The 25,830-nt window shown below is 41.4% G+C and overlaps 1 protein-coding gene across 10 annotated transcripts in view; it reads left to right on the top strand.

Annotated features, from left to right (window-relative positions):
- DMD (dystrophin) overlaps positions 1 to 25,830 on the top strand; it is a gene marked incomplete at its 3' end in the record, with an annotated part of 2,106,393 nt that overhangs the window by 515,007 nt on the left and 1,565,556 nt on the right. For all 10 annotated transcript variants that reach the window (XM_084788839.1, XM_084788837.1, XM_084788840.1 and 7 more), the window contains one exon: positions 19,606 to 19,724. In XM_084788839.1, coding sequence (XP_084644965.1) covers positions 19,606 to 19,724 — 119 coding nt within the window. The remainder of the gene's footprint in view (positions 1 to 19,605; positions 19,725 to 25,830) is intronic.

Here is a 25,830-nt window from a genome sequence, read left to right as displayed (position 1 = left end):
CTTGTGTATGAGTTTGGGGGGGGGGCGGGAATCACCGGTAGTCTTACATAGTTAAGAATGAAAAGCTTTAAAATGAAAAATATAGCAAAATATGGCCATGATTGAATGGCACAAACTTTATGGGAATAACCAATTATTGAAGAATGAATTTAAGGCCTACAGCACAGAAAGCAACACATGCCTGCTATTGTAACCCTGGCTGAGAACATATGAATATGGAGCTTATATGCCCCAGAATTGAACCTAATACTACTAGTTTGCTAAGTGGTTAATGTATCAAACTCTAAATTCATATTTCTATTATCTATAGATTAGCCCACATATCAGACACCATCAGAGAACTTCATGCAGTAGATTATAATTAACACACATGCAAAACTGGTCTTCCAGGTTAGAATAAGTGTTTGTAAAATGCTGAGCCACCAATGGGGCATTTCCCCTCATCTCTTCAAGGCTCAGGGACTACTGCAGAGAGCATTTGAAAATATTTTAGGAGTCAAAGCCAGTTAATATTCCAGCATGCACTGGGAGACAGTCTCAGGAATCCCTGCCTCTAACTGACAAACTACTGACAGTTAATGGTTTCTAGAGAAAAGTGATGGTTAGAATGAGAAAGGAAGCCATACTTTCATATATTTGAATGCATAATCACCTCACTTATTGAAAATGATTTTACAAGATTAGTAGGTATGGACTTATTAGAGTGGATATAGTCTTGCTAGATGAGGAATGTCACTGAGTGTGGGTTTTGAGATTAAAAATCCCACTCCAGGCCCAGTCTCTCTCTGCCTGCTGCCTGAAGATCAGTATATAAGCTCTCAACTACTGGACGAGTGCCATGCCTATATTCATCCTACCATGATGATCATAGATTAATTTTCTAAAATTTAAATAAATACCCAAATAAGTGCCTTCTTTTATAAGTGTTGCCCTGTAGTCTCTTCACAGCAATAGAACAGTAATCAAGGTAGCGAATAAGAGTCAGTTTCCTTTAAGGCTGTTGCCTCTTGAAAGCCAACCATGCACAAAGTGACTTTTATGGACCCATGAGTATATTCATAGCACACATTGGCTGAGTAGGTTATTACAAAATAAAAGACAAGTGGGTAAAGAGGTTAGGGTTTTATCTGGGAGAAGTTAGGGGGAAGAGTAAGCAGTGAATATGGTTGAACTATGTTACATCCATGTATAAAATTCTCAAAGAATTAAGAAACATATGTTTTCTTATACACCACTAGCAAGAGAACATTAAGAAAGTTGTAAAGTAAAATGTGCGTGTGTGTGTGTGTGTGTGTGTGTGTGTGTGTGTGTGTGTGTGTGTGTGTGCATGCGTGTAATTTCCAGTCCATAATGCCTGTGGTTATTTTATAATTTACAGAAAGCAGAGAGATAACGTATAAAATACATGGGAGAGACTAGTTGGCTTTCCCTTTCATGGACAACTTGGTTCTTTCTTGCTTCTCTTTTCAGATGTGGTATCACTCCTGGAGAAGGGAAACGTGGAGATAAAGTGGTCCCACTGATTAGGCAGCAGTCCTTTGTCCATAAGCTAAAACTTTGTCTTTAGAATTGAACTTTACCGTTCCACTCCTGTGTTCCTGTTATCATGTTTTACCAGATGAAAAGGGACGCATGCTCTCCAGATGAGACCTGACAAGCTGTGGTCATATGGAGTAGGGGAGGAGGTCCCCTTCTGTCAGAGGTTTAGGGGAGGGAAGTAGGATGAGAGAGGGAGGGAGTGTGGGAATGGGAAAATACAAGTGAGGGGATATCAATTGGGATATAATCTGAACAAATTATAGTACATTTTAAAATAAGAAAAAAGAAGTTGGTAGCCTTTAGGTATAACTAAATCAAAGGAGGATAACTGTACCTATTTACAATATCTTCTCCCTTACCATAGCTGTAGAATTGGATCAGTGTTATAATAATATGCATTATATATTTTATTTCCTATAAGCTGGGGAGTCGATAATATATGTATACACTCTTTAATATAAAACCCCCAGATCTTGCCTGTTGTTATGTGTTTCTAATTTTATTAAATGCACTGATGCTTTTATTCATAATTTTCCCATTTAAACTATATGAAGGCACCTCTCAAAGATCAAGTTTTAAAAGGAATCAATGACTAGATGATATTATGGATAAGGATATTGCCCTATTTATCATTACTTTCCTCCTTTTTTCCCTTCCCATTCTGTTACTTTATTAGTCTTATGTCACAAACATTCTTAACAAATCTCTTCTGTAAAGGTAAATACTTGTCTCTTTTGTGTGTGCTGTCTTCTTTTATGTCAACTTGATACAAGTCAGGGTCATTGGGGAAAAAGGATATTGAGCTGAGAAAATGCCCTCACTGTATTGATCTGTGGGCAAGCTCGTGTAGAATTTTCTTTATGTGGGAGGGTTCCTCTCAATGTAGGTGGTACTACTCCTGGACTAGTTGACTTGACAGCAAAAATAAAAATGTTATGAGGAACAAGCCATTCAACGATCCAAATTAACAATAGAAAACAGGAGAAAAGATACTATGTGGCCACAATGGAAAGATGGGTAAAGAGATTCAGCAACCTGAAATCTCTGATGTACATCTTTAGGTCTTTTTAAAAAGTATAATTTATACAGATAACATCCCAATTGTTATCCCCTGACTTGTATCTTCCCATTCTCACCCTCCTTCTCTCTTCTGCCCTATTCTCCTCCACTAGACCTTAGGCAGAAGTGGACTAGAAGTGAGATTAAAATTTAAACAGAGGCCCACAGATATTCACATCTAGTGGTTGTAGTCAAGATGTGGCTTCTAACCACAATCAACTTGACTCGTTCAGACTGTGGGCTGCGTGCTCACTGCTCGGCAAGGTGGTCCCAGTGGCCTGGGCTGTATCAGGCTCCCAACTGGTCCCGTTCTGACCCATTCTGATGGGTGGTGCATGTGCTCTGGCTGGGCATGGCTCCTACCTGGACGCGTTCTGACCACGGGTGGCGCATGCGCTCTGGCTGGGCATGGTTCCTACTTGGACCTGTTCTGACCACGGGCGACACATGCGCTCTGGCTGGGCATGGCTCCTACCTGGACCCGTTCTGATGATGGACGACGCATGCACTCTGGCTGGGCATGGCTCCTACCTGGACCTGTTCTGATGATGGACGACGCATGCACTCTGGCTGGGCATGGCTCCTACTTGGACCCGTTCTGACTGCGGGGGGCCCATGTGCTCTAGCTGGGCATGGCTCCTACTTGGACCCATTCTGACCTTGGGCGGCACACGCTCCACTGTGCCTGGGCAAGGTGGTCCAAGCAGCCTGGGTTGCGTTTAGCTCCTACCTGGACCCTTACGACTGCCAACCTACATGTCTTTAGTCTATTCTGGCCAGGTGGTTTGATAGTTGTTAAAGTTCTCCCTTTGGCTGGAGAAGTTTTTCTTTCCCCAGCATGAGATTTCTGTGGAAATTCCCATTTATTGAATGCTGTTTCACTAATCTGGTAGATTGAAAGGCACAAGTGTCTCTTTAGTGAACCCCCATTTTTGCCTGGTCTGCTATGGACATAACATACTGTGGAGGCCCTACTCAGCCCATTAAGGCTATTCTTACCAGTTCCACTTACCCTTTCTTCGAGATATGACCAGTATATTATAATGTGCTGATGTCTTTGGTGCTCCTGGAAAACTTTCCTTACATATGAGATGGGATATAAAATCACTACTAGGACATATATGTCTAACAGACTATGCTTCCTCTATTTGGTGGGATATAATACTGTCACTAATAAAATTATATGTGTGTGTTGTGGCCTCAGATAGGTTGTGACAATGCACATCCTTACATTTTGCCTTGCTCTTACAAAATACATAGGTACCCAGTCTTCTTCATCTTTATCTGTGAGATAAAGTAAAAGGAGAACATTTGTCTTCGATGTTGACCATAGCTCTGTTCATTCCATCTATGTCTAAAAGAGCACTTACAGTCTGGCCCTCAACTCTGTGAGTCACAAAGTGCCTTCTTTTGTCATATGTCTACCCACATCCCCTTCCTTGTCTCATTTGTTGTCTGGCCTCCATCCCTATACGACCCAAAATACCTGCCTTGCCATATACCCACTAAAAGTCACGACTGTGTCATTTGCCCACCTAAATCTATTATCTGGCTCCCAGCCATTTGGGGCCAAATTCTCTTTTTGTATAACCATCCAAGTTCCCTCCTTTCCCAGGTACACACCAAAGTTGCTTTTCTGGCCCCAAGTTTGTGAGAACCACATCACTTGTTTGTCATATACCCACCCCTCAAATTCCCTCTCTTGCGATATACCTCTTTTTCTCCTCCCCTAATCCATTTCCACTATTAGTGACTCACACGGACACATATCTTTTCAAATTAGAATTGGTTTATTTTTAACAATATCATTGTAATTTTAAATTTTATTTATTATGGGATTAGGAATTTCCCAATATTGAAATAACTATTTACTGGCTATCCACCGCTGCAGTAGTTGCAGCGGTCTCAATCGCTGTGTTTGCAGAGGTTGCAGTGGCGACGGTGGTGACAGTGGTGACAGTGGTGACGGTGGTCGCGGTGCTCACACCAGTTGCGATGGCCGAGCTGCTTTCAATGGTCTCGATTGTCTCCACCGTCTTGATGGTCTCGACTGTGCTGGTCTCCATGGCCGCAATGGCTGCACTCTCCTCGATGGCCGCAATGGCCGCTTTGGTCTCAAGGGCCCCAAAGGATGCACTGGCCTCAAAGGCCCTGCTGTTCTCAAGGGCTGCAAAACCTGCACTGGGATTGAAGACTCCACTGGACTCAAAGGACGCGAAGGCAGTGCTGGGATCAAGGGCACCGAAGGCTGAGCTTGCTTCAAAGATCCCACCTGTGTCCAAGGCTGGGAAGGCTGTGCTGGTCTCGAAGGCCGCACTGTTGTCAAGAGCTCCAAAGGCTGTGCTGTTGTCAAGACTTCCAAAAGCCGTGCTGTTGTCAAGAGCTGTGAAGGCCGCACTGTTGTCAAGAGCTCCGAAGGCCATGCTGTTGTCAATTGCTGCAAAGGCCTTGCTGTTGTCAAGAGCTGTGAAGGCCGCGCTTTTGTCAAGAGCTCCGAAGGCCGTGCTTTTGTCAAGAGCTCCGAAGGCTGCCCTGTTGTCAACGGCTGCAAAGGCCATGCTGTTGTCAAGAGCTGTGAAGGCCACGCTGTTGTCAATGGCTCCGAAGGCCGTGCTGTTGTCAACGGCTGCAAAGGCCTTGCTGTTGTCAAGAGCTGTGAAGGCCGCGCTTTTGTCAAGAGCTCCGAAGGCTGTGCTGTTGTCAGCGGCTGCAAAGGCCTTGCTGTTGTCAAGAGCTGTGAAGGCCGCGCTTTTGTCAAGAGCTCCGAAGGCTGTGCTGTTGTCAGCGGCTGCAAAGGCCTTGCTGTTGTCAAGAGCTGTGAAGGCCGCGCTTTTGTCAAGAGCTCCGAAGGCCGTGCTGTTGTCAACGGCTGCAAAGGCCTTGCTGTTGTCAAGAGCTGTGAAGGCCACGCTTTTGTCAAGAGCTCCGAAGGCCAGGCTGTTGTCAGCAGGTGCAAAGGCCTTGCTGTTGTCAAGAGCTGTGAAGGCCACACTTTTGTCAAGAGCTCCGAAGGCTGCCCTGTTGTCAACCGCTGCAAAGGTCTTGCTGTTGTCAAGAGCTGTGAAGGACACACTTTTGTCAAGAGCTCCGAAGGCCGCCCTGTTGTCAATGGCTGCAAAGGCCTTGCTGTTGTCAAGAGCTGTGAAGGCCGCGCTTTTGTCAAGAGCTCCGAAGGACGCGCTTTTGTCAAGAGCTCCGAAGGACGCGCTGTTGTCAAGAGCTGTGAAGGCCGCGCTTTTGTCAAGAGCTCCAAAAGCCGCCCTGTTGTCAACGGCAGCAAAGGTCTTGCTGTTGTCAAGAGCTGTAAAGGCCACGCTTTTGTCAAGAGCTCCAAAGGCTGCCCTGTTGTCAACAGCTGCAAAGGCCTTGCTGTTGTCAAGAGCTGTGAAGGCTGCGCTTTTGTTAAGAGCTCCGAAGGCCACCCTGTTGTCAACGGCTGCAAAGGCCTTGCTGTTGTCAAGAGCTGTGAAGGCCGCACTTTTGTCAAGAGCTCCGAAGGCCGCGCTGTTGTCAATGGCTGCAAAGGCCTTGCTGTTGTCAAGAGCTGTGAAGGCCACGCTTTTGTCAAGAGCTCCGAAGGCTGCCCTATTGTCAATGGCTGCAAAGGCCTTGCTGTTGTCAAGAGCTGTGAAGGCCACGCGGTTGTCAATGGCTTTGATGGCCGTGCTGTTGTCAACGGGTGCAAAGGCCTTGTTGTTGTCAAGAGCTGTGAAGGCCACGCTGTTTTCAAGAGCTCCGAAGGCCATGCTTTTGTCAACGGCTGCACAGGCCTTGCTGTTATCAAGAGCTGTGAAGGCCCTGCTTTTGTCAAGAGCTCCAAAGGCCGTGCTATTGTCAACAGCTGCAAAGGCCTTGCTGTTGTCAAGAGCTGTGAAGGCTGCGCTTTTGTCAAGAGCTCCGAAGGCTGCTCTGTTGTCAACGGTTGCAAAGGCCTTGCTGTTGTCAAGAGCTGTGAAGGCCACGCGGTTGTCAATGGCTCTGAAGGCCGTGCTGTTGTCAACGGCTGCAAAGGCCTTGTTGTTGTCAAGAGCTGTGAAGGCCACGCTGTTTTGAAGAGCTCCGAAGGCCGTGCTGTTGTCAACGGCTGCACAGGCCTTGCTGTTGTCAAGAGCTGTGAAGGCCGCGCTTTTGTCAAGAGCTCCGAAGGCCGCCCTGTTGTCAATGGCTGCAAAGGCCTTGCTGTTGTCAAGAGCTGTGAAGGCCACGCTGTTTTGAAGAGCTCCGAAGGCCGTGCTGTTGTCAACGGCTGCACAGGCCTTGCTGTTGTCAAGAGCTGTGAAGGCCACGTGGTTGTCAAGAGCTCCAAAGGCCGCGCTGTTGTCAACGGCTGCAAAGGCCTTGCTGTTGTCAAGAGCTGTGAAGGCCACGCGGTTGTCAATGGCTCTGAAGGCCACGCTGTTGTCAACGGGTGCAAAGGCCTTTCTGTTGTCAAGAGCTGTGAAGGCCACGCTGTTTTCAAGAGCTCCGAAGGCCGTGCTGTTGTCAACGGCTGCACAGGCCTTGCTGTTGTCAAGAGCTGTGAAGGCTGAGCTTTTGTTAAGAGCTCCGAAGGCCGCACTTTTGTCAACGGCTGCAAAGGCCTTGTTGTTGTCAAGAGCTGTGAAGGTCACGCGGTTGTCAATGGCTCTGAAGGCCGTGCTGTTGTCAGCGGGTGCAAAGGCGTTGCTGTTGTCAAGAGCTGTGAAGGTCACGCTGTTTTCAAGAGCTCCGAAGGCCGTGCTGTTGTCAACGGCTGCACAGGCCTTGCTGTTGTCAAGAGTTGTGAAGGCCGCGCTTTTGTTAAGAGCTCCGAAGGCCGCGCTGTTGTCAACAGCTGCAAAGGCCTTGCTGTTGTCAAGAGCTGTGAAGGCCGCACTTTTGCCAAGAGCTCCGAAGGCCGCGCTGTTGTCAACGGCTGCAAAGGCCTTGCTGTTGTCAAGAGCTGTGAAGGCTGCACTTTTGTTAAGAGCTCCGAAGGCCGTGCTGTTGTCCACGGCTGCAAAGGCCGGGCTGTTGTCAACGGCTGCGAAGACTGCCCTGGTGTCTATTGCCGCGAAGGCCGCCCTGTTGTCGACGGCTGCGAAGGCCGCCCTGTTGTCAACGGCTGCGAAGGCCGCCCTGTTGTCAACGGCTGCGAAGGCCGCCCTGTTGTCAAAGGCTGCGAAGGCCGCCCTGTTGTCAACGGCTGCGAAGGCCGCCCTGTTGCCAACGGCTGCGAAGGCCGCCCTGTTGCCAACACCTGCGAAGGCCGCCCTGTTGCCAATGCCTGCGAAGGCCGTGCTGTTGTCAACGGCTGCGAAGGCCTCCCTGTTGCCCACAGCTGCGAAGGCCTCCCTGTTGCCAACGGCTGCGAAATCCTCCCTGTTGCCAACGCCTGCGAAGGCCGCCCTGTTGCCAACGCCTGCGAAGGCCGCCCTGTTGCCAACGCCTGCGAAGGCCTCCCTTTTGCCAACGCCTGCGAAGGCCGCCCCGCTGCCAACGGCTGCGAAGGCCGCCCCGCTGCCAACCGCTGCGAAAGCCGCCCCGCTGCCAACCGCTGCGAAGGCCGCCCCGCTGCCAACCGCTGCGAAGGCCGCCCCGCTGCCAACGGCTGCAAAGGCCGCCCCGCTGCCAACGGCTGCGAAGGCCGCCCTGTTGCCAACGGCTGCGAAGGCCGCACTGTTGTCAACGGCTGCGAAGGCCGCTCTGGTGTCAAGGGCCGTGATGGTTGCGATAGCTGCATTGGTCTCAATTGCCATTGTGTTCGCCATGGCCGCGCTCTTCTCAATGGTCTCGATGCACTCTGTGGCCTCGCTGCTCTCAGTGGTCCCATTACTCGAAATGGTTGCGCTGTTCTCAGCGGCCTCGCTGTTTTCAGTGGCCACGCTCCTTGCAATGGTTGCACTGCTCTCAGTGACCATGGTAGTCGCAATGGTTGTGTCGATAGTAGTAGATATTTCTCCGGCAAGTTGATCACTGCCAAGAAACTCTTCAGATGATAGTTGTTCCTCACTTGCTGCTTTCTTGGCTTTCTTTGGTGGCCGATTCTTTTTCGTTGATGTTTTTGCCTTGCGCTTGGCAAGTTTCTCAGCTCGCATGCTCTGGTGTGATAGAAGACACAAGAGAGTTAGTTAATATAGAAAGAAGTCAGGATAAGCCAAAGAAGAGGAGTTTGTCAGAAAAGGTGAGGGTAGAGAGGGGAATTGATGGATGGAAGCAGGCAGGGTGGGTCATCTTACCATTGCCAAGAGGATGTGAGGAGGAAAAAATTTGTAGGCTGCCTTTGTCTTTATAGGCATAACAGGCAGAACGGTAGGCTGGACCTCAGTAGTAGAGGTAGCGAGGTCCATTTCCGAAAGACTTCCGGTGGAGTTATTGTTACACTTCGCCATTCCCAATAATAGGTGTTCTCACCTCGAAAGATTGAGAGCAAATGCCAGAGCCCAGGAGATCACACCACTCAAGACTGCCTGCTCACCAAGGCTTGAGCCAATCGCAGGCGAGCACTAGTCTGACATCACAAAGCATGGTTCTGACCCACTAGAATGCCTGGAGAAGCAAGAAACAGCAGAATGTACCAATCCTGTGAAGGGAGGGACAGATATTGAGAAGGTAATGAGAGTCCAATTTTGAAGGCTGCTTCACTTCAATAAACCCAAGGCAACTTTCTTATGCCATCCTTCTCCATATAACCACTTTAGTTACAGTAGAACACAGAACAAAACATTTGCTTCTAGAAATACTTCCCCAAGTCTCCCCCAGTTCAATGGTTCATTCCAATATGTCTGCCTTAATCTTTGCCTTGTATCTTGAATGTCTTCCCTAAACTCATTCTCAAGTAATATTGAAGTATTTGACTATCATCCTACCAACCTGTGCTAGAGCAAACATCTAGGCTCCCACCAAGAACCAGCCTCACACTCGCAGCTATCCACAGAATACTTTGCCTATTCCTTCTTATTTCATACATGGACTTCCCATGTCCTCAAGTATCTAGCCGGGAGATTATCTACCAGCAACATATACTTGTTATTTTACATCCTACTATATGTGGACTGGTTCCCCAAGTCTAGGCTTGGTGAATGTATCTTGTAGTAACTACCTCTAGGCTTCCTCAAGGTCTACATATGTCACCCTACCTAGTCCTACCATTAAGCCCTATGGCCAGAATCTACATACTCCATCTAGTACCACCCTAAGTCAGATAGCCAACACCTAGGGTCCCTTCAGGACTGGCCTTATTCACTTCCACTCAAAGGACCCTAGGAACAACTAAACTACACTCTATACATAAAATTCCAAGTCCTTCTCCAGTGTTCTTGACAAGGTGCAGGGACACACACACACACACACACACACACACACACCTGAATATTTCCACATTCCCATGGAACTACAGAGTGTACCAAAATCAATATCCAAGCTTAACCTGGATGTGTATCCTGATTCCTACAGCCAGTGCCCAGGCCTAGAATGGCTGCCTGAATCTGTGCAGTAGTAAGCACAACATATAAGTGGAGCTTAAATTCCTATACCCTGTCCTAGTCCTACCACTTACTCCTCAAGTGTCTTCAATACCATGGCACCCAATAGGACCCTCTCTATACCACTGGTTCTCAACCTGTAAGTTGGGACACTTTTAGCATTCACATATCAGATATCCTTCATATTAGATATTTATTTTACATTTCAAAGCAGTATCAAAATTTTTGTAATGAAGTAGAAACAGTGATTTTATGGTTGTGGATCAACACAGCATGAGGAAATATGTGAAATGGTTGCAGCATTTGGAAGGTTGAGAACCAACAGTTCTATATCCATATCCACCTGCAGGATATTTTGCTACCAAAACCACCTGACTCTATACACAAACAATCCATACCCTCCCTCAGTGTTCAAGTTTGTTATTAAACCACACTCCTTTCTTACTTAACTTTACACTTCTAGCCAGATTTAGCCTAGATGGAAAAATCACTGCTTCAATGTAGAATGATTCTTGAGCTTTGCAGTTGTGCCCCAACCCCAGGTCTAGTATTCTATACCTTCCAGGTTGTAGTCAAATTCTATACACCTGCCATGACATACCCTAACTACTTCCATCCACATGGCCCTCTGTTCTGCATACATTACCCTACTCATTACCCACTCTTGCCATGACCTCATGCTGGGTCAACCTGTTGAGTACTGCTCCACATACACAAATAAGATACTTGTTTTTCTATATTTTTAGGCTGTAGAATTGCCTATACCTAGTCTTGCCATCAGCATTTTGCAGTTACAATCTGTATGATCCCAAATCCCATACTGTCACCTCAATCAACCATCTCATTTTGTGTGTTCACTTAAATCCAGACCTTATCAACACCCACTCACATGAATTATTAGGCTTCCTATACCATACACTCCATACTTAGACTTCCCATGTCCTCCTCTTAAGTGTAGCCTATAGCGGATACTTTTTCCTACATCCCACTGGATCTAGTTCTTGTTGCACTGCCTATGTGCCCAATGAGTCTGAAAATTGCAACATGAAGAAGGAAGTTCTAAGATTTTACAGAGTTTTAATGATGGAAACAGCCCACTCTCACATTTTCACAGTAATGAAGACACCATGTAGATTCATCCAAGTACCCTTCCTACATATATCTGCACAGAGCATACTTTGAGATACCTATAGCGGCTCTGTATATTCCCAGACTTTCCATGTCATCATCTATGCTCTAGACTCTTGAACACCATTCCCAACAAACAAGTACTTGTTTTTCTATATCAACTGGATCAACTGTGTTTCCCACAGCAAAAGACTGGAACTATTCTGGGCTACTTTGCCTTCTTCTGTCCAAATCTATTCCTCAGTAGCCTTGCATATTCCTTACTCTAGCCAAGCCCACCACATACTTATGGGCTACAACCTATATTTAGGCTTCCTTTAGGACCCTGCCCACACATATCTAACCATAGTATCCTTTGAGCTTCCTGCAACTCCCCTCACCAAATCCAGATTTTATACTGTTATTTTAAATGAAATTCCTAAATGTTCTATTTTTCCAATAAAAACTCAGGAGTGAGATGCTTGGGTGAAAACCTACTAGCTCAGAAATGCAGAGAAACCAACTAGCTGACCTTCATACTCAGCTCAAGTCCTAATGGAAAAGGCTCAGAAGGCTCACTTGCTGACCTGACATCCCAGAAGAAAAAGGCCAAAAATCCCAAAACCAAAGGATTTCTAGCCCAAAAAGCCAAAGTCTAAGGAACTGAGGAGCTGAAGAGCTCAAGAGCTAAAAAGATAAGTTAAAAGCCCAAGAACTAAGGAGACAATGAGATAAAGAAAAAGCTGTTCTTCTACAAAATATTTTAAATTCCTCAAAACTCAAAGTCCCTCCTATGCTTTAATCCACATCAGCTCGCTTCTTGCTCAACCTCTTGACCTAAGGTTAACTTTATTAAATCTTATGTACAGAAAGCTCTTGGATTAAAGGTATGTGCTAGGACTAGCCAAGCCATACCTTGATCACTCATTTACAATACTCAGAAAGTTCTTGGATGAAAGGTGTATGTTGGGACTCACCACCAATAAACAAAAGACAGATTTTTACAATTCACAATCTCAGGGATCACAATGAGATCAAAGACAACATTTTATAGTTCATAATCTCAGGAAACACAATGGGATCAAAGATCTTGCAATATTTTAATTTTTCCAAAGACATTACCTCATTGAGTGCCCTCCCCTAATGGGTACGTGTTTTCCACATCTAGGAGAATCTTGTGTGCTTTGATCAGACACTGTGCCATTTTATATTGCCACCTTATCAATGTAACAGAGACCTTTTACTTTCATATATATCTATAAAATTCCAAGTCCATTGTTAGATCTACCATCTCCTTCTATATTGCAGCCAATTTCTAGTCTCCTGAAAAAACCTACCATAACTGTCTCTATCACAACAGGGCCCTTTGCTTGCTTATAGAATCTCACTTCATACCAAGTCTTCTTATGTCCTTTCTCTAAGTCAAGCCTGTGAGCACCGTCACGTACAAACAACACACTTATTTGTCATGTCCTACATGATTTAGCTGCTTCTCTGCCATAGTATGGCCTTCAGTACCTTGCAGTAGTGACATCTTGCTTTTCCAAGTTTCTCAATTTTAATGCTTTAATTGTACTCTGTCTTGTCTTCATGTCCTATGACCAACATCTTGGCTCTCACCATGATCAGCCTACTCATTTCTAGTTAAAGGACTCTTTCCTAGGCCTATACCACCTAACTTCAAACCTATACTTCCCAAGTCCTTTTCCACAGTCTTGCCTGTGAGTATCTTCTCCTCTGGATACATAATTTTTCAAATTTCAGTGGATCTCTTTTGGTTCCCCTAGCCTGTGACCAGGCCTAGTCTGCCTGCTTGCCTGGACTTGCAATAGTGACCCCATGGCTTACATAGAATTTCACTTATTACATATTACCCTAGTCCCTCCATCTCTTCCTGTGCTATCTTTAGCATCTATGCTTCCAACGGTTCCATAATTACAAGCATCCACCCACAAGACTGTTTATGCTTTCTAAACCACTCCACTCCATATCTGATATTCTTACATCCTTCCCTAGCATCTATCCTATTGAGTACCTTTGCCTTCTTACACTTAAATACTGTGTACTTGTATTTGACATCCAGTGATATCTAGCATGGATGAAATAGCCTTTGTACTTCTCTAGAATAGCACCTATAACCTACTTTAGAGAATCCTACCTACTACAGGATAGAATCATAAGCCTAGGCCTAGTTTCCACCACCTCCATATGTGTTGTAGCTACAGCTAGAGTCCAGCCAGGACCTGTACTAACCACCTCCATTTATAGGTCTCTTTGTGCAGGCTACACTACTCTACTCCTTAATCATTGATTTAATGTTTGTTGCTTTGGACAAGCCTCTTTATATCATCCCTATACATAGGATTTTGTATTTCTACAATCTAAATGATCTATACTGGGTATAGTGACAGCAAAAAGTCATAATCTGGCCACCAATACCTTACAGTAGCAATCCCCTAGATCTGTAGGTTCCTAAGTCCCACACTCTAACACAGTTCTACCACTGCCTTTTGTCTTAGGCTAGACAACATCCAGGGTCTATGCAATGAACAATGTATAATTCATACAGGATAGGACCCTAGTACTTACTCAGATCATTCATGTCCTTCCCTAGAGTCTAGCCTATAGTCTGCCCCTCAAGTGGAGGTGTTTTTTTTCTTCTATGTGCCACTAGATCTAGCCTTGTTATCATGGCCAGTGTATCTGCCTAATCTGGCCACATATAACTTGAAGAAAACGGTTCTAGTCTTCAAAAGAGTTTTAATTCCAGCATCCTTACAAATCTCATCAACTGCTACTGAGCTGTAGCTACCATATAGCTTCCTGCCTACAACTTCTCCACCCTCATCCATGGAAATTAGAGGATCCACCTAACTACCACAGTCGATTCCCAGACTTCACATGTCCTCCTCCAGGGTCTGGCTTATTTGTCCCACATCTCTACAACAAAATAATTGTGTTTTTTAAAATTCAGTAGTTCAACCATGGGTCCCACAGCCAACCCACCCTATTTGGGCCCAAATTGTCCTCTTCTTTGACATCTCTAGCTTTGAAGTTCCTCAAATCCCTTGTCCCAGCCTTGTCAGACTAAATCCTCTGGTGCTGTATTCAATATTTAGGCTTCCCCCATTACCTGGCCTACTCACATCCACCCACAGGAACCTTTTATCTGCCCTTATCACTCTACCCCATTCCCAGACTTCATAGATTTTTCACCAGTGTCTATATTGGTGAGTAGCCCCATTTCTTATACCAAGTCTATACTGGTGAGTGCTGCCTCCATTTCCAGCTAGATACTTGTTTTTTCACATGTTGTGAAATTTAGCCTAGATCAAATTGCCATTTACTTGTCCTAGAATTACTCTATCTGTGCTTTGCTGTAGAGACCTATAACATTTTCCCAGGTCCCAAATTCAAGCCCCTTAGTAAGTCTACAACCTGCATCTGTAATATAGGCAATATCTAGCTTCTCAACTGCATCTGGCATATTCACATGCTCCTAAAGGAATTTTATGCTAATTATATCATATCATTCCATATCATATCATATCATAATTATGTCCTCCCATCCAGGGCAAAGCCTGTAGGGATTTCCCCCACCCTGCACACAGAAGATAACTTGTTTTTCCACATCCTACATGATCTAGTCTGGATACAATTTCAGTGCCCGGGTCTAGTTTGGCCACCATTGTCTTGTTGTAGCTGACTCTTGACTTTTGTGTGTGTCCAAATACTTCACCCATGCCTAATTCTAGCACCACTCTCTGTGCTGTACCTAACATATTGTTTCTATTTTATTTTATTTTTCTTCAGTAAGATATTTATTTTCAGAATAAATTTTCATTTATAGGAATCTGACACTTTCAAAAGTCAGAAATCTAGATAAAATTTAATTCTTTTACATTTAAATTAATCATTCACCTTGAATTCATTTTACAGTAAAGAGCAACAACAACAACAAAACAAAAACAAAAGGCCAAACTTATCCTTTGGGCTTTACTTTTAAATGTTTGTTAAGCACACTTGTCTCTATTTTAGACTTTTCCTACCCTCATCTATCCCCAGGACCCTCTGTGTTGCCTACACATGCCACTTCATAACCATCATTCCCAAGTAATCCTTTAGGACTTTGCCTGTTCTGTAGCACCCAAACAAGTAGACTGTTTTACTGCACATTGATGGATCTCTGTCCTGGGTCTTACCCAGTATTCCAGACTAATCTGCCCACTGGGTGCCTTGAGGAAAGGTGTTCTATGCTTCTACAGAGTTTCAAATTCCTACACTCCACCCTAACCTTATAACATTCTTGAATGGTACAGTCAACATAATCTTTCCCCCCTCTCACTTCTACCCACCTATAGCCAGAGGATACTTTGTTCCACCTACAATGTCACAGTCAATAACCAAATTTTCCATGTCTTCCTCCATGGTCTAGGCTTCTGTGTACTTCTTTCCACAACCAGATACTTTTTTTGCTATACCTTAACAGATCTACCCTGGGTCCCACAGCCAAAGGACAGGTCTATTCTAGCCCAACATACCTTATGTCAGCCACCTTTATGCTTCAGTGGTATGCCAAATCCTGCCTCCTAATCTTCACCCACTACATTCTTTTCCCACATCCAGTATCCTATATAGTCTTGCCTCCATAACCTTGAAATAATGATATCTCGCAACCTCTGAGATTCTACAGATTCCCAAATCCCAATTCGTGATCTAGTTACATCCTCCTTTATTGTCCTGTAGCCAATTTCAATGCTTAAGCTTATACTCATTCTACCCACATCTTGCCACAGTACTGTTTATGCTGCCTCCAACATCCACTCCATGACCAGACTTTCCCTAAAATCTTGCCTGTAATTTATCCCCCAAAGAAATGGCTACTTGTTTTTCCACATTGTCTGGCATTGAGACAACATCCTACATCCAGTGTGCCAGCCTTGTCTATCCACTTTTCTCTTGAAAATGGGAGATCTAAGCTTCCACAATTTCAATTCTTGTTCCTCATCCTAATCTACCAATTTTTCATGTATCATAAACATTAGGTAGGTTTCTGGCAGTACTCTACCAGCATCTACACAGAGGTTACATTGACAAGGTTTTATTGCCCTAAAGAGTTTCTAATTATAGTCCCAAAAGGATGTCCTCATATCTATCCCACTTTCCTGGTAGGTGAAGACTTTCATGGGACATGTCCCTTGGGCTAGTGTCTAGTTATAAGTGAGTATATACCATTTGAGTCTTTCTGTTTCTGAGTTAACTCACTCATTATGATCATTTCTATTTCAATCCATTTGTCCACAAATTTCAGGAATTCCTTGCTTTTAATAGCTGAATAGTATTGCATAGCGTAAATGTACCACAGTTTCTTTATCCATTCTTCAGAATGGGGAAATAGAAGGATCCAGAGGGTCCTAGACACCTACAAGTAGAACATTATGACAGGCAGATCTGGACCCAGGGGGTTCTGCTCAATCTATGGCACTAGCCAAGAACAATATGTGCAGTAAACACTGAACCCTTACCCAGATCTATCCAATGGACAGAACATTCTCCACAGTTGAGTGGAGAGTGGAGTCTGACTTTCACACGAACTCTGGTGCCCCATATTTGACCACCTCCCCTTGATGGGGAGTCCTGGTGGCTCTCAAAGGAAGGATAGCAGGCTACCAAGAAGAGACTTGATATCCTATGAACATATACAGTCACAGTCATAGGGGAGGGGAATAGAGTGAAAGTTGGAGGGAGGCAGGAATGGGAGGATATAAGGAATGGGATAATAATTGATATGTAATATGAATGAATAAATAAATTAATTAAAAAAGAGTTTCTAATTATAAATTAACTTTACAAAAGAGTTATATTCATAATTTTTATGAGGGAGGCTTGAAAATTAGGATTGAGTGGATTTTGTATATTGAATAAGTAGTAGAAAATGTGAATTGAGATAATATATTGTTGTTAAGTATGACATAGTTTGCTTTTAGACATGGAATCTTAGCTAAGGAGTTAGAAGCGTAGGACTTACCTGTACAGAAAATCAATTAGATGATTTGTGTAATATAATGAGGGAGACGAGAAATAAAATAAAGAAACAAATCATGGTGAAGCTTGTTGATAACAATTAAATATCTAATTTTCATTCCTTTGAAGGTAGACATGTAAGAATAAGAAAACGATGACACATTATCACAGATCTGTGTAGTTCTGCCAAGTAAGTATAGTCTAGTGAGGACAAATGTGGAAGAGAGGGAGCTGTGAGAATCTGTTACAATAATTCAATGTTGATAAAACCAGTGGCTAGACTAGTGTGATTGTAGAAGGGTTAGTAAGAGCTTATTTAACTTTTGAGTATATAATCAGCTAAGAGTTATGCGATAGTGAGAGTCATGAAGAATGACTACAAGGGTTTTCCTAGATATATTTTCAAAGCTTGAGCTGATTCAATATTGGCAAAAATAAGTAGGTTTTGTTTTTGTTTTTGTTTTTGTTTTTTTTGTTTTGTTTTGTTTTGTTTTTTTGTTTTTGTTTTTGTTTTTTTTGTTTTTTTTTTTGGTTTTTTGAGACAGGGTTTCCTGTGTTAGCCTTGGCTGTCCTGGACTCACTTTGTAGACCAGGCTGGCCTCAAACTCACAGCGATCCACCTGCCTCTGCCACCCGAGTGCTGGGATTAAAGGCATGCGCCACCACGCCCGGCTTAAAGTAAGTAGTTTTTTATTTGTTTTATAAACAGTTTAATTAGTTTTTGAGCATTTCATACATGTATGCTACGTATTTTCAACTCATTCACTTCCCACTCCTTGCCCTGTCCTACCCTTATCCCACCTTGTTCCCTTTCCAACTTCAAACTCCATCATTCCCATACTTTCTTTTCAATTACTCATAGACCTTGATGGACTTTTGTGTGTTTTTCTCATAGTTCTGACCTACTGACCTAGTATATAATTCAGGATAGCATAGAACATTTTTAGTCACCATATTCAAATCTATGAAAACATCTGTCTTTTAAAAACTAGTGTATTAATTATTTGGTAATTTAATACAGTATATTTTCATCATATTAACTCCTTTATTTGAGCCTGTGTCCATCCCAGTATCTCTAGCCACCAGACTTTGTGTTTTGTAAAATTATTGTTGTTGTTATTATTATTATTATTATTATTATTATTATTATTATTATTATTACATATCAAATTCAATTTGATCTGTCATCTGCATTTAGGATAAGGTTTACCTTGTAGCAAGGTCTGCCTACCAGGGGTCAGAATCTTAAAAGAAAAATAATCTTCCTATTGCAGCAGCTACCAAATAAAAATCCCAGTATCAGAAATGGGTTGTCTCTTTTGGAATTGATGGCCAGTGGGCTATCATACACTTCCCAAACATTGCAGGATACTACTATTGCTCTACATTATTGTCCACAACTTGATGAAAAGATCCTGTTGCTGAAAATACCATATACTTGAGTAACAGGACATTGATAAATCAAGCTGTTACCAATCAGGAGGATAACACTTGGAGTAACTTTGCACAATACCATAATAGAAAAGTATAGTCATCAATCTTTTTGAGCTAGGAACCTGTGAATTAAAGTAACAACTAGACTGGAAAGATAGGTCCACTGGTACAATAGCAGTAAAAATGTTATGGGAGTAACAAAATACTTTCTGACTGAATTTAAGGTGTGCCTCATGAGGTGGAATTCATCTCTCTCTCTATATATATTTTTTTTTCTAGACATAACAGGACTAATGCATTCATGAACTCACAAACTCATGAACTCATTGTAACAATGGTTGCCTGTAGAACATCTTCATAAGAAACGGTCTAGTAATATTCCAGAATAAATGAGGGAGTGGCCAAAGAAGTCTGAGGGCTATTGAAAAGTTATGGCTGCTAGGAAAGGAACACTATGGGGAGAACTTACTACTATTATTTTGCCAAATGGATGTAATATTAAATCAACTTTCAGTGACTTGCTTCTATGTCCATAGAGTCCTGCATTGATCAACTCTCAGAAAAAATACTTCTTAGAGTAGATGGAAGTTACCACAATGATTCACACATACATGGTCAATGTACAGAGAATAAGAGACTCCCGAGTGTTCAGCCCTAAATGGGATGTCAATAACACATCTAATTAAGGTTCAGAGATTGTGAAAGATGAAGTAGAAAGACTTTGAGAGTGATAGCTGGTTGATGACTATAAGGAAACTGTGTTTTCAAGACACAATGAGCATGCAACAGCATGCAACAAATATGACATGGCTTTTGAAGCCTCAAATCTCATCCACACTGACACACTCAAATTACCACAGGTAATAAGAATAACTGTTCATTCTTATGGACTTTGCACATTAAAAATATTTCATTTCAGAATTAAAACTAATTTTATAGAGCATTATGGATTAATTTATATTTGTATTTGTTTGTGTGTGTGTGTGTGTGTGTGTTTCAGGCCAGACCTGTTTGATTGGAACAGTGTGATTTCCCAGCCATCAGCCACACAAAGATTGGAACATGCCTTCAACATCGCCAAATGTCAGTTAGGCATAGAAAAACTGCTTGATCCTGAAGGTTGGTACATTTCTGGATTACCTTAATTTTTATTATAGTTTGTCTTTATTGCTTGTTGTCTTACACAGATTTGAAATTTCCAAATAGGAAACACAAAATAGAAAAAGTATGCAGATTGAGACCTTGTCACAACAATAGCAAAGTGCAGAAACCAATGTTCCTTATGTCTTCCGATGTTCTGAGAATATGAAAATGCTATTTTCTATTCTATATTATAAATTCTCATATAAATATAATTTTAATATACAAAATTTTAAAAATGAAGTTTAAGACTTTGTGATGGAAAAAAGGGAAACAAAAGCAAACAAACTTTTACATTGTATGTGACTCATAGATGGAGCATACTATATATTGGAGAACATGGATTCCAAATAACTACAAATGGTTATTTAATTATTCTACCCAAAAGCCTTGGTAGATAAGTCAGCTATAATTAATTGGCTACTTTTTGCCAATTTTGTTCATTTGCTTTGTAAAAGACCATATGGTTTGTTATTTAAATCAGGATGTACTTACCTGCACTGCTTCTGTTTTAATTTGGCATTCTGGGGAGGTCCTCATTTTAATAGTTATTCACTTTTGGCTTCATTAACTGGGAGAAAGCAGGACAGCATTTATATTTTTATTATATTACCCTTACCTAACTTACATCTTTATTACTGAAACTACAAATTCACATTTTCTGGGCACTTGAATTACATAATGAGATTCATTTACATTGTACAAACTTTGTGAAATTAGTCTATTACTCTTTTGCTGAGGTATTACCATACTTATAGAAGTTTGAACAATATCATTAGTGGGATCTGAACTATAACAAATTAATACTTGGGCAGAAGCTGAAGAATGATAGAAACTGATAAGTAAATGACCTTTGAAATATTAAATATTTATTGAATTCTCAAACAGGACAACCTGAAGTGTTGGTGATAGGTTACTTTCTGATAATATCTCAAAATATCACATTTTACTGGTAAATTAAATATCAGTCAAAGTCTGGTGTTCATTGTTACAGAAATCAAACCTATTTACTAGAGATAATCTTGTAGTTTCATGTCAGAATAGGAGTAATTAAGCACAAATAAGTTCAGAATATATCCTCAGGTGAGATGGTATAGTAGGTAAGATATTTACTGCCAGTCCTGAGGACTAGAGTTCAGGCCCAAGTCCCTACATGGTATAAGGAGGGAATGAACTCTGATATGTTTTACTCTGACCTCTACATTTATATTGGAATGTATAGAGCAGGTACATACACACACACACACACACACACACACACACGTAATTTTTTAAAATGTAGCATATTCTTAAGATTAGAAATGCAACAATACATTTCATTTATTTATTGAAGAATGAGAAAGTACACATCTGACTGACCATTATATAGATTAACCTCAAATTGTGACAACATAAAAGGTATGTAAATTCATAAACAGTATTTCAGATGTGTGATGGATTTTGGCATTCTCTTTGCCTAGTGATATCAATTTGATTCTCTTTTTAAAAAAGACCTTAAGCCACAGAAAGGGGACTAGGGATATTTTACAGTATATTGTTTGCTAACCTTGATATAGATTTAGTTATGTGTAGCAAATGCATATTATTTAGTGCTAATAACTGAACCCAGTGCTTCATCTATGTTATGCAAACACTCTGCCCAAATGTATTTTAGGTAACATATTTTCTTTTATTCTTTTGCACAAATTTAATTATTTAAAAGTAAAATACAAACATTATTTCCCATTTCCTCCAACCCCTCAAAGTCATGGCTTCTTTAAAAACATCAATATCACATATAAATATATGTATAAATATATAAATAAATCCAGCTTTGTATGTTTAGTGTCACTTGTATGTATATTGTTATGGGGTATCTGATATAAAAGAAACCAAGATGCCTAATTAAGCCAAATTACATGATGCCTTTATTCATCCCCTTTGAGATCTTTCAAGCAAAGTAGTAAGAAGCATCTTAGATCTCCAATTTGTTCATGCTTTTAATAATAAAAAAATAAACCATACAATTTTGATATACATAGAAAGGCAGCTGTGGTCATCTGTAGCAAGCAGGCATTGTTTATGGAAGTGGATAGATAGCACAAGTGGTCAGGAAGTTACTATAATCTTGAATTCGGGGACAGGTTTTACAGAAATTTATGGCTAGTTCAGAAACCGGTTTACTCTAGGATTTATGGCTGGTCTACCTGACCAGAGACCAATTTGCCCATGATAGTTTTGGCAATTAATTTCTAGATTGTTTAAATCATTTTCCCCAGTTTTATTTGGGCACCTACAAAGGTAATATTCATCCCCCAAAATCATAAGAAACCCTAAGAGAATGACATCCCATTTCTCTTAAGGTGGGTTGGGTAGGTTTTTGGTTGCTTTCTTGGACCATAGATGTTTATTTCATTGGGAGTTAGTTATAAATTGCTATGAGACTCATCCAGAGAGAAAACGGGGTTGGGCTCAAGGATATCTCTCTTTCCCTTTATCTTTCTTAGGTCTGAAGATAAGAGCTGAAAAGAGAGAAGGGGAAATGTAGAAATATATAGGGATGGTAAGAAAAAAAGGTAGATTATCAAGTCAACTCCTCAACTTAAGGCCTTAATTGTTACTTACAAGGTTATTTTTAGTTCATTGGTATACAAATTTGTTCATTGATGAAAAATAAGTTTAATTTTGATACATTGGTATAGAATTCCAATTTAAGCTTATTCTTCACATACACACACACACACTATATATATATATATATATATATATATATATATATATATATATATATATATATATATATGCTCTAATATCAGGTATTGTACCCATACCACTCAAGTAGTATACAAAGTTTACCTCTAATACCTTGAAAGTCCTATTGCAGTCTGTTTAGGATAAGTAAGTTAGACAAGTTAATTGTCAATTGATCAAACCATGCTCATGTCATTTACTAGTCTACTTATAAGAATCTACATCCTAGGTGTAACAGATAGGTATGATTCTATAGACAGATAAGAGAAAATTGATAAGGTCTTCAAAAACCTCAAGTCCTACAGAAAATGGCATTTAAATATGTTTTTATTGTTGTAAGGATTCTTTGACAACAACACTGGTTAATTTCTGGCAATAGCCAGCCTACCTCAAAGAAGATGATGAACATCAAAGAACTTCCTTATGGGAATGGCTTCAAATGTGGCAAGCAAGCCACTAGGCAAAATGTCCTCATTTCTACCACAGACAGAATGCTTCCTAAAAATGGGCAAGCTTAGATGCAGGCAGAGTTGATGGCCAAATTTTCCCAAGACAGGGTACACAAGTCCTCAATAATTCCTGCCTCACAAATATGTCTGTCAGATATATTGGGCCAGAAGGCTGAAGATGATGCTCCAATGTTATAGAGAGTTTTTGGTAACTGTTCAGGCAGCAAAATGTCTTTTATCTTCTCATTTTGAAGCTGCTGACCTGCACTCCATGTATAGTCTGATCACTTGCTACTAAGTAATCAGTTTGTAGTTTATCCTAGGGAATATTAATTTCCCATCCACCATTATTTAATTGCATGCATTTCTTTATCTAGGGATAGAGACATGTGAAATTTCTCTTCCATGTTAGCCTATCTCTCTCTCTCTCTCTCTCTCTCTCTCTCTCTCTCTCTCTCTCTCTCATATATATATATGTATATATATATATATTCCTTCTTCTGGCATTGTTCAGGTACCAATGTTGTTAGAGTATCATACCCATGATACCCTTCCCTGTTATTTTTGTAGATATAGTCACACAAGGATTTTCTATTCCTTTGGCTCTCATAATCTTTTCATTCCTGCCAAATTTTCTAAGCCTTAAGTTTATGAGTTGTATTAGAGATATCTGTTGGAACTGAACACTGGACACTCTTAAATTAATTGTTATTTACCTTTCTAACAAATGTGGATTTTTGTAATGGTCTATGGCTGTTGCAAAGAGAAACTTCTTTGATGAAGGGTAAGAGTTAAAATTATCTGTGGTCATAAGGCTAAGTATTTAGAATGCTATAGGAAATTATGCTAGTTTAGTAAAGTGCCAGTAGTAGATATTCTTCTTAGAACCATGACCTCACTAGTCCTAGCTGTTGCCTAGATTTTTAGTACCATGCATGATTTCCCTTCTCTTTATCAGGCTTTAAATCCAATTAGACAGCTGTTGGTTACCATCAAGATATGAGTACCACTATGTACCTTTACAGATATCTTGTCATGCTGCCCATTGATGTGGTCCAGAGCCGTCACAGCTGTATTGAAATATTGACTTCTTTTCCTCAGCAGCTTACATAGAAACTTATAGTACTATGAAAGCTAGTTCTCATGGAGGAAGCTTTTGATAGATGCCACATTGTCATATATGAAGGTTATATTAGAGTGTGTCAGTTTATTAGTTGCTTTTCTGTTGTTGTGATAAAATACCATGACCAGAAAAAAGCTTATGGAAAAAAAGGTTGATTTGACTTATGTTTCCAGAGGGTAAACTCCAAAATGGCAGTAACAATAGCAATCTGGTTTATCACATTTTTGTCTGCATAGGGAAAAGAGAGAACTATGGGAAATAGCACAAGGCTATGAAAAACCTCAAAACCTGACCCAAGTGATATACTTTCTCAAACAAGACTGAACATCTTAAAAATGCTAATATTTCTAAATGCCACCACTAACCAGGGCCAAGTGTTTAAATAAATTAGCCTAATAGGAACAATTCTATTTTATACCAATACAATTAGCACCCTGGTACTCACAGGCTCATGGGCCTTTCATGATGACAAATTGCTTCAGTTTAACCATAAAAGACCCCATAATCTTTATATTGTTCTAAAATCCAAGTCAATTCTGAGACTTAAGGTGATGTCTCAAATGTGACTCTATGTAAAAAAATACCAGTACATATTTCCTGAATAAAAATAAATAAAAGGAGGACATGACTGCTCCTAGAGATTCAAGGTTTTGATTGTAGAAAGAAGGGAGAAAACTGAAGAGGCATAGACATCTGAGACAGTCCAGAGTGGACATGATGGGCCAACTGAGCTAGGGCATGAGAGGAAAAGGAGGAAAGGAGAGGAAGGAGCCAGGATCCAAGAGGGTAGGAGACCAAGAGATCAAAAGACAAAATGGGCCAACATGTCTGGGTTATATGAGAATCAGAGAAGTTAGTGGAATGAAAAGCCTGGGATGGAGAAGTTTAGACAGGGGGTGATGTATGCCAGCCAGAAGAGCAATGTAAAAGGTAGGAACTGAAGGATGTAGGGAATACATGGTGGCCACTGTCAACTTGGTATATTAATAGGAGCCTATGTTAGCCACATGTCCCAGGTTTGAGACTGAACATCCTAACCTTTCTGTTGATGATAAAAGGACTACATAATCTCTTCAAAAGATGTTTCTGGATGAACTGGGGCTTCCTTATTGGGAGCACAGGAAAGCTGGAATGTTGCTCAAAGGATAGGCTAGGAAACATCTGTTTTTCTCCCTGCTTGGTACCCAGGTTCTGCTGGATTACCAGGGACTTGGGACATGCAGGACAAGTTGGTGCATTCTGGCTTGCAGAGGCTCATGTTGATTGAAAAATATCATCAGAAGCATCTAGGACTGGCATGTTTGGAGCAGTTTGCAGTCTTTAGTTCACTGGAAATCTGCTGGAGCTGATAGAGATTAGCAAATAAAGGGAAAGTTAAAGAGTTTAGGGGAAATGTTTTTACTGAGTGTACACTTGACACTTCCAGTATCACAGTCCTGGTAGTTGGGAGAGGGGAGTCCCAAAACCACGGAAATGAGAAAAGATCCCACCGTCAGGGATGTCAAAATAGGCAAGAGAGAAAATGGGCTGTTGATCCACAGTATTCACCTAGAATCCGTTTGTCCTGTGAGAGGTTGATCCAAGTTGATCCCCTTAAGCTTGCAGTAATTTTTTTTCATTGTCATTATTGTCAAATTTATTGTTACTCTTAACACAGGGAGAATATGCAAATTATGGTTGATGCCACTTAGCAAACATAATATTATGGGATTTATGGACTAAATGACCTTCCCTGAACCATTAGACACATGCAGTACAATTTTTTTAGAGTTTACAAAAAGAG

This window comes from Acomys minous, assembly GCF_964271855.1.
Source record: "Acomys minous genome assembly, chromosome: 7".
NCBI classification, from domain to species: Eukaryota; Metazoa; Chordata; class Mammalia; order Rodentia; family Muridae; genus Acomys; species Acomys minous.
This window is presented reverse-complemented; position numbering and strand designations above follow the sequence as displayed.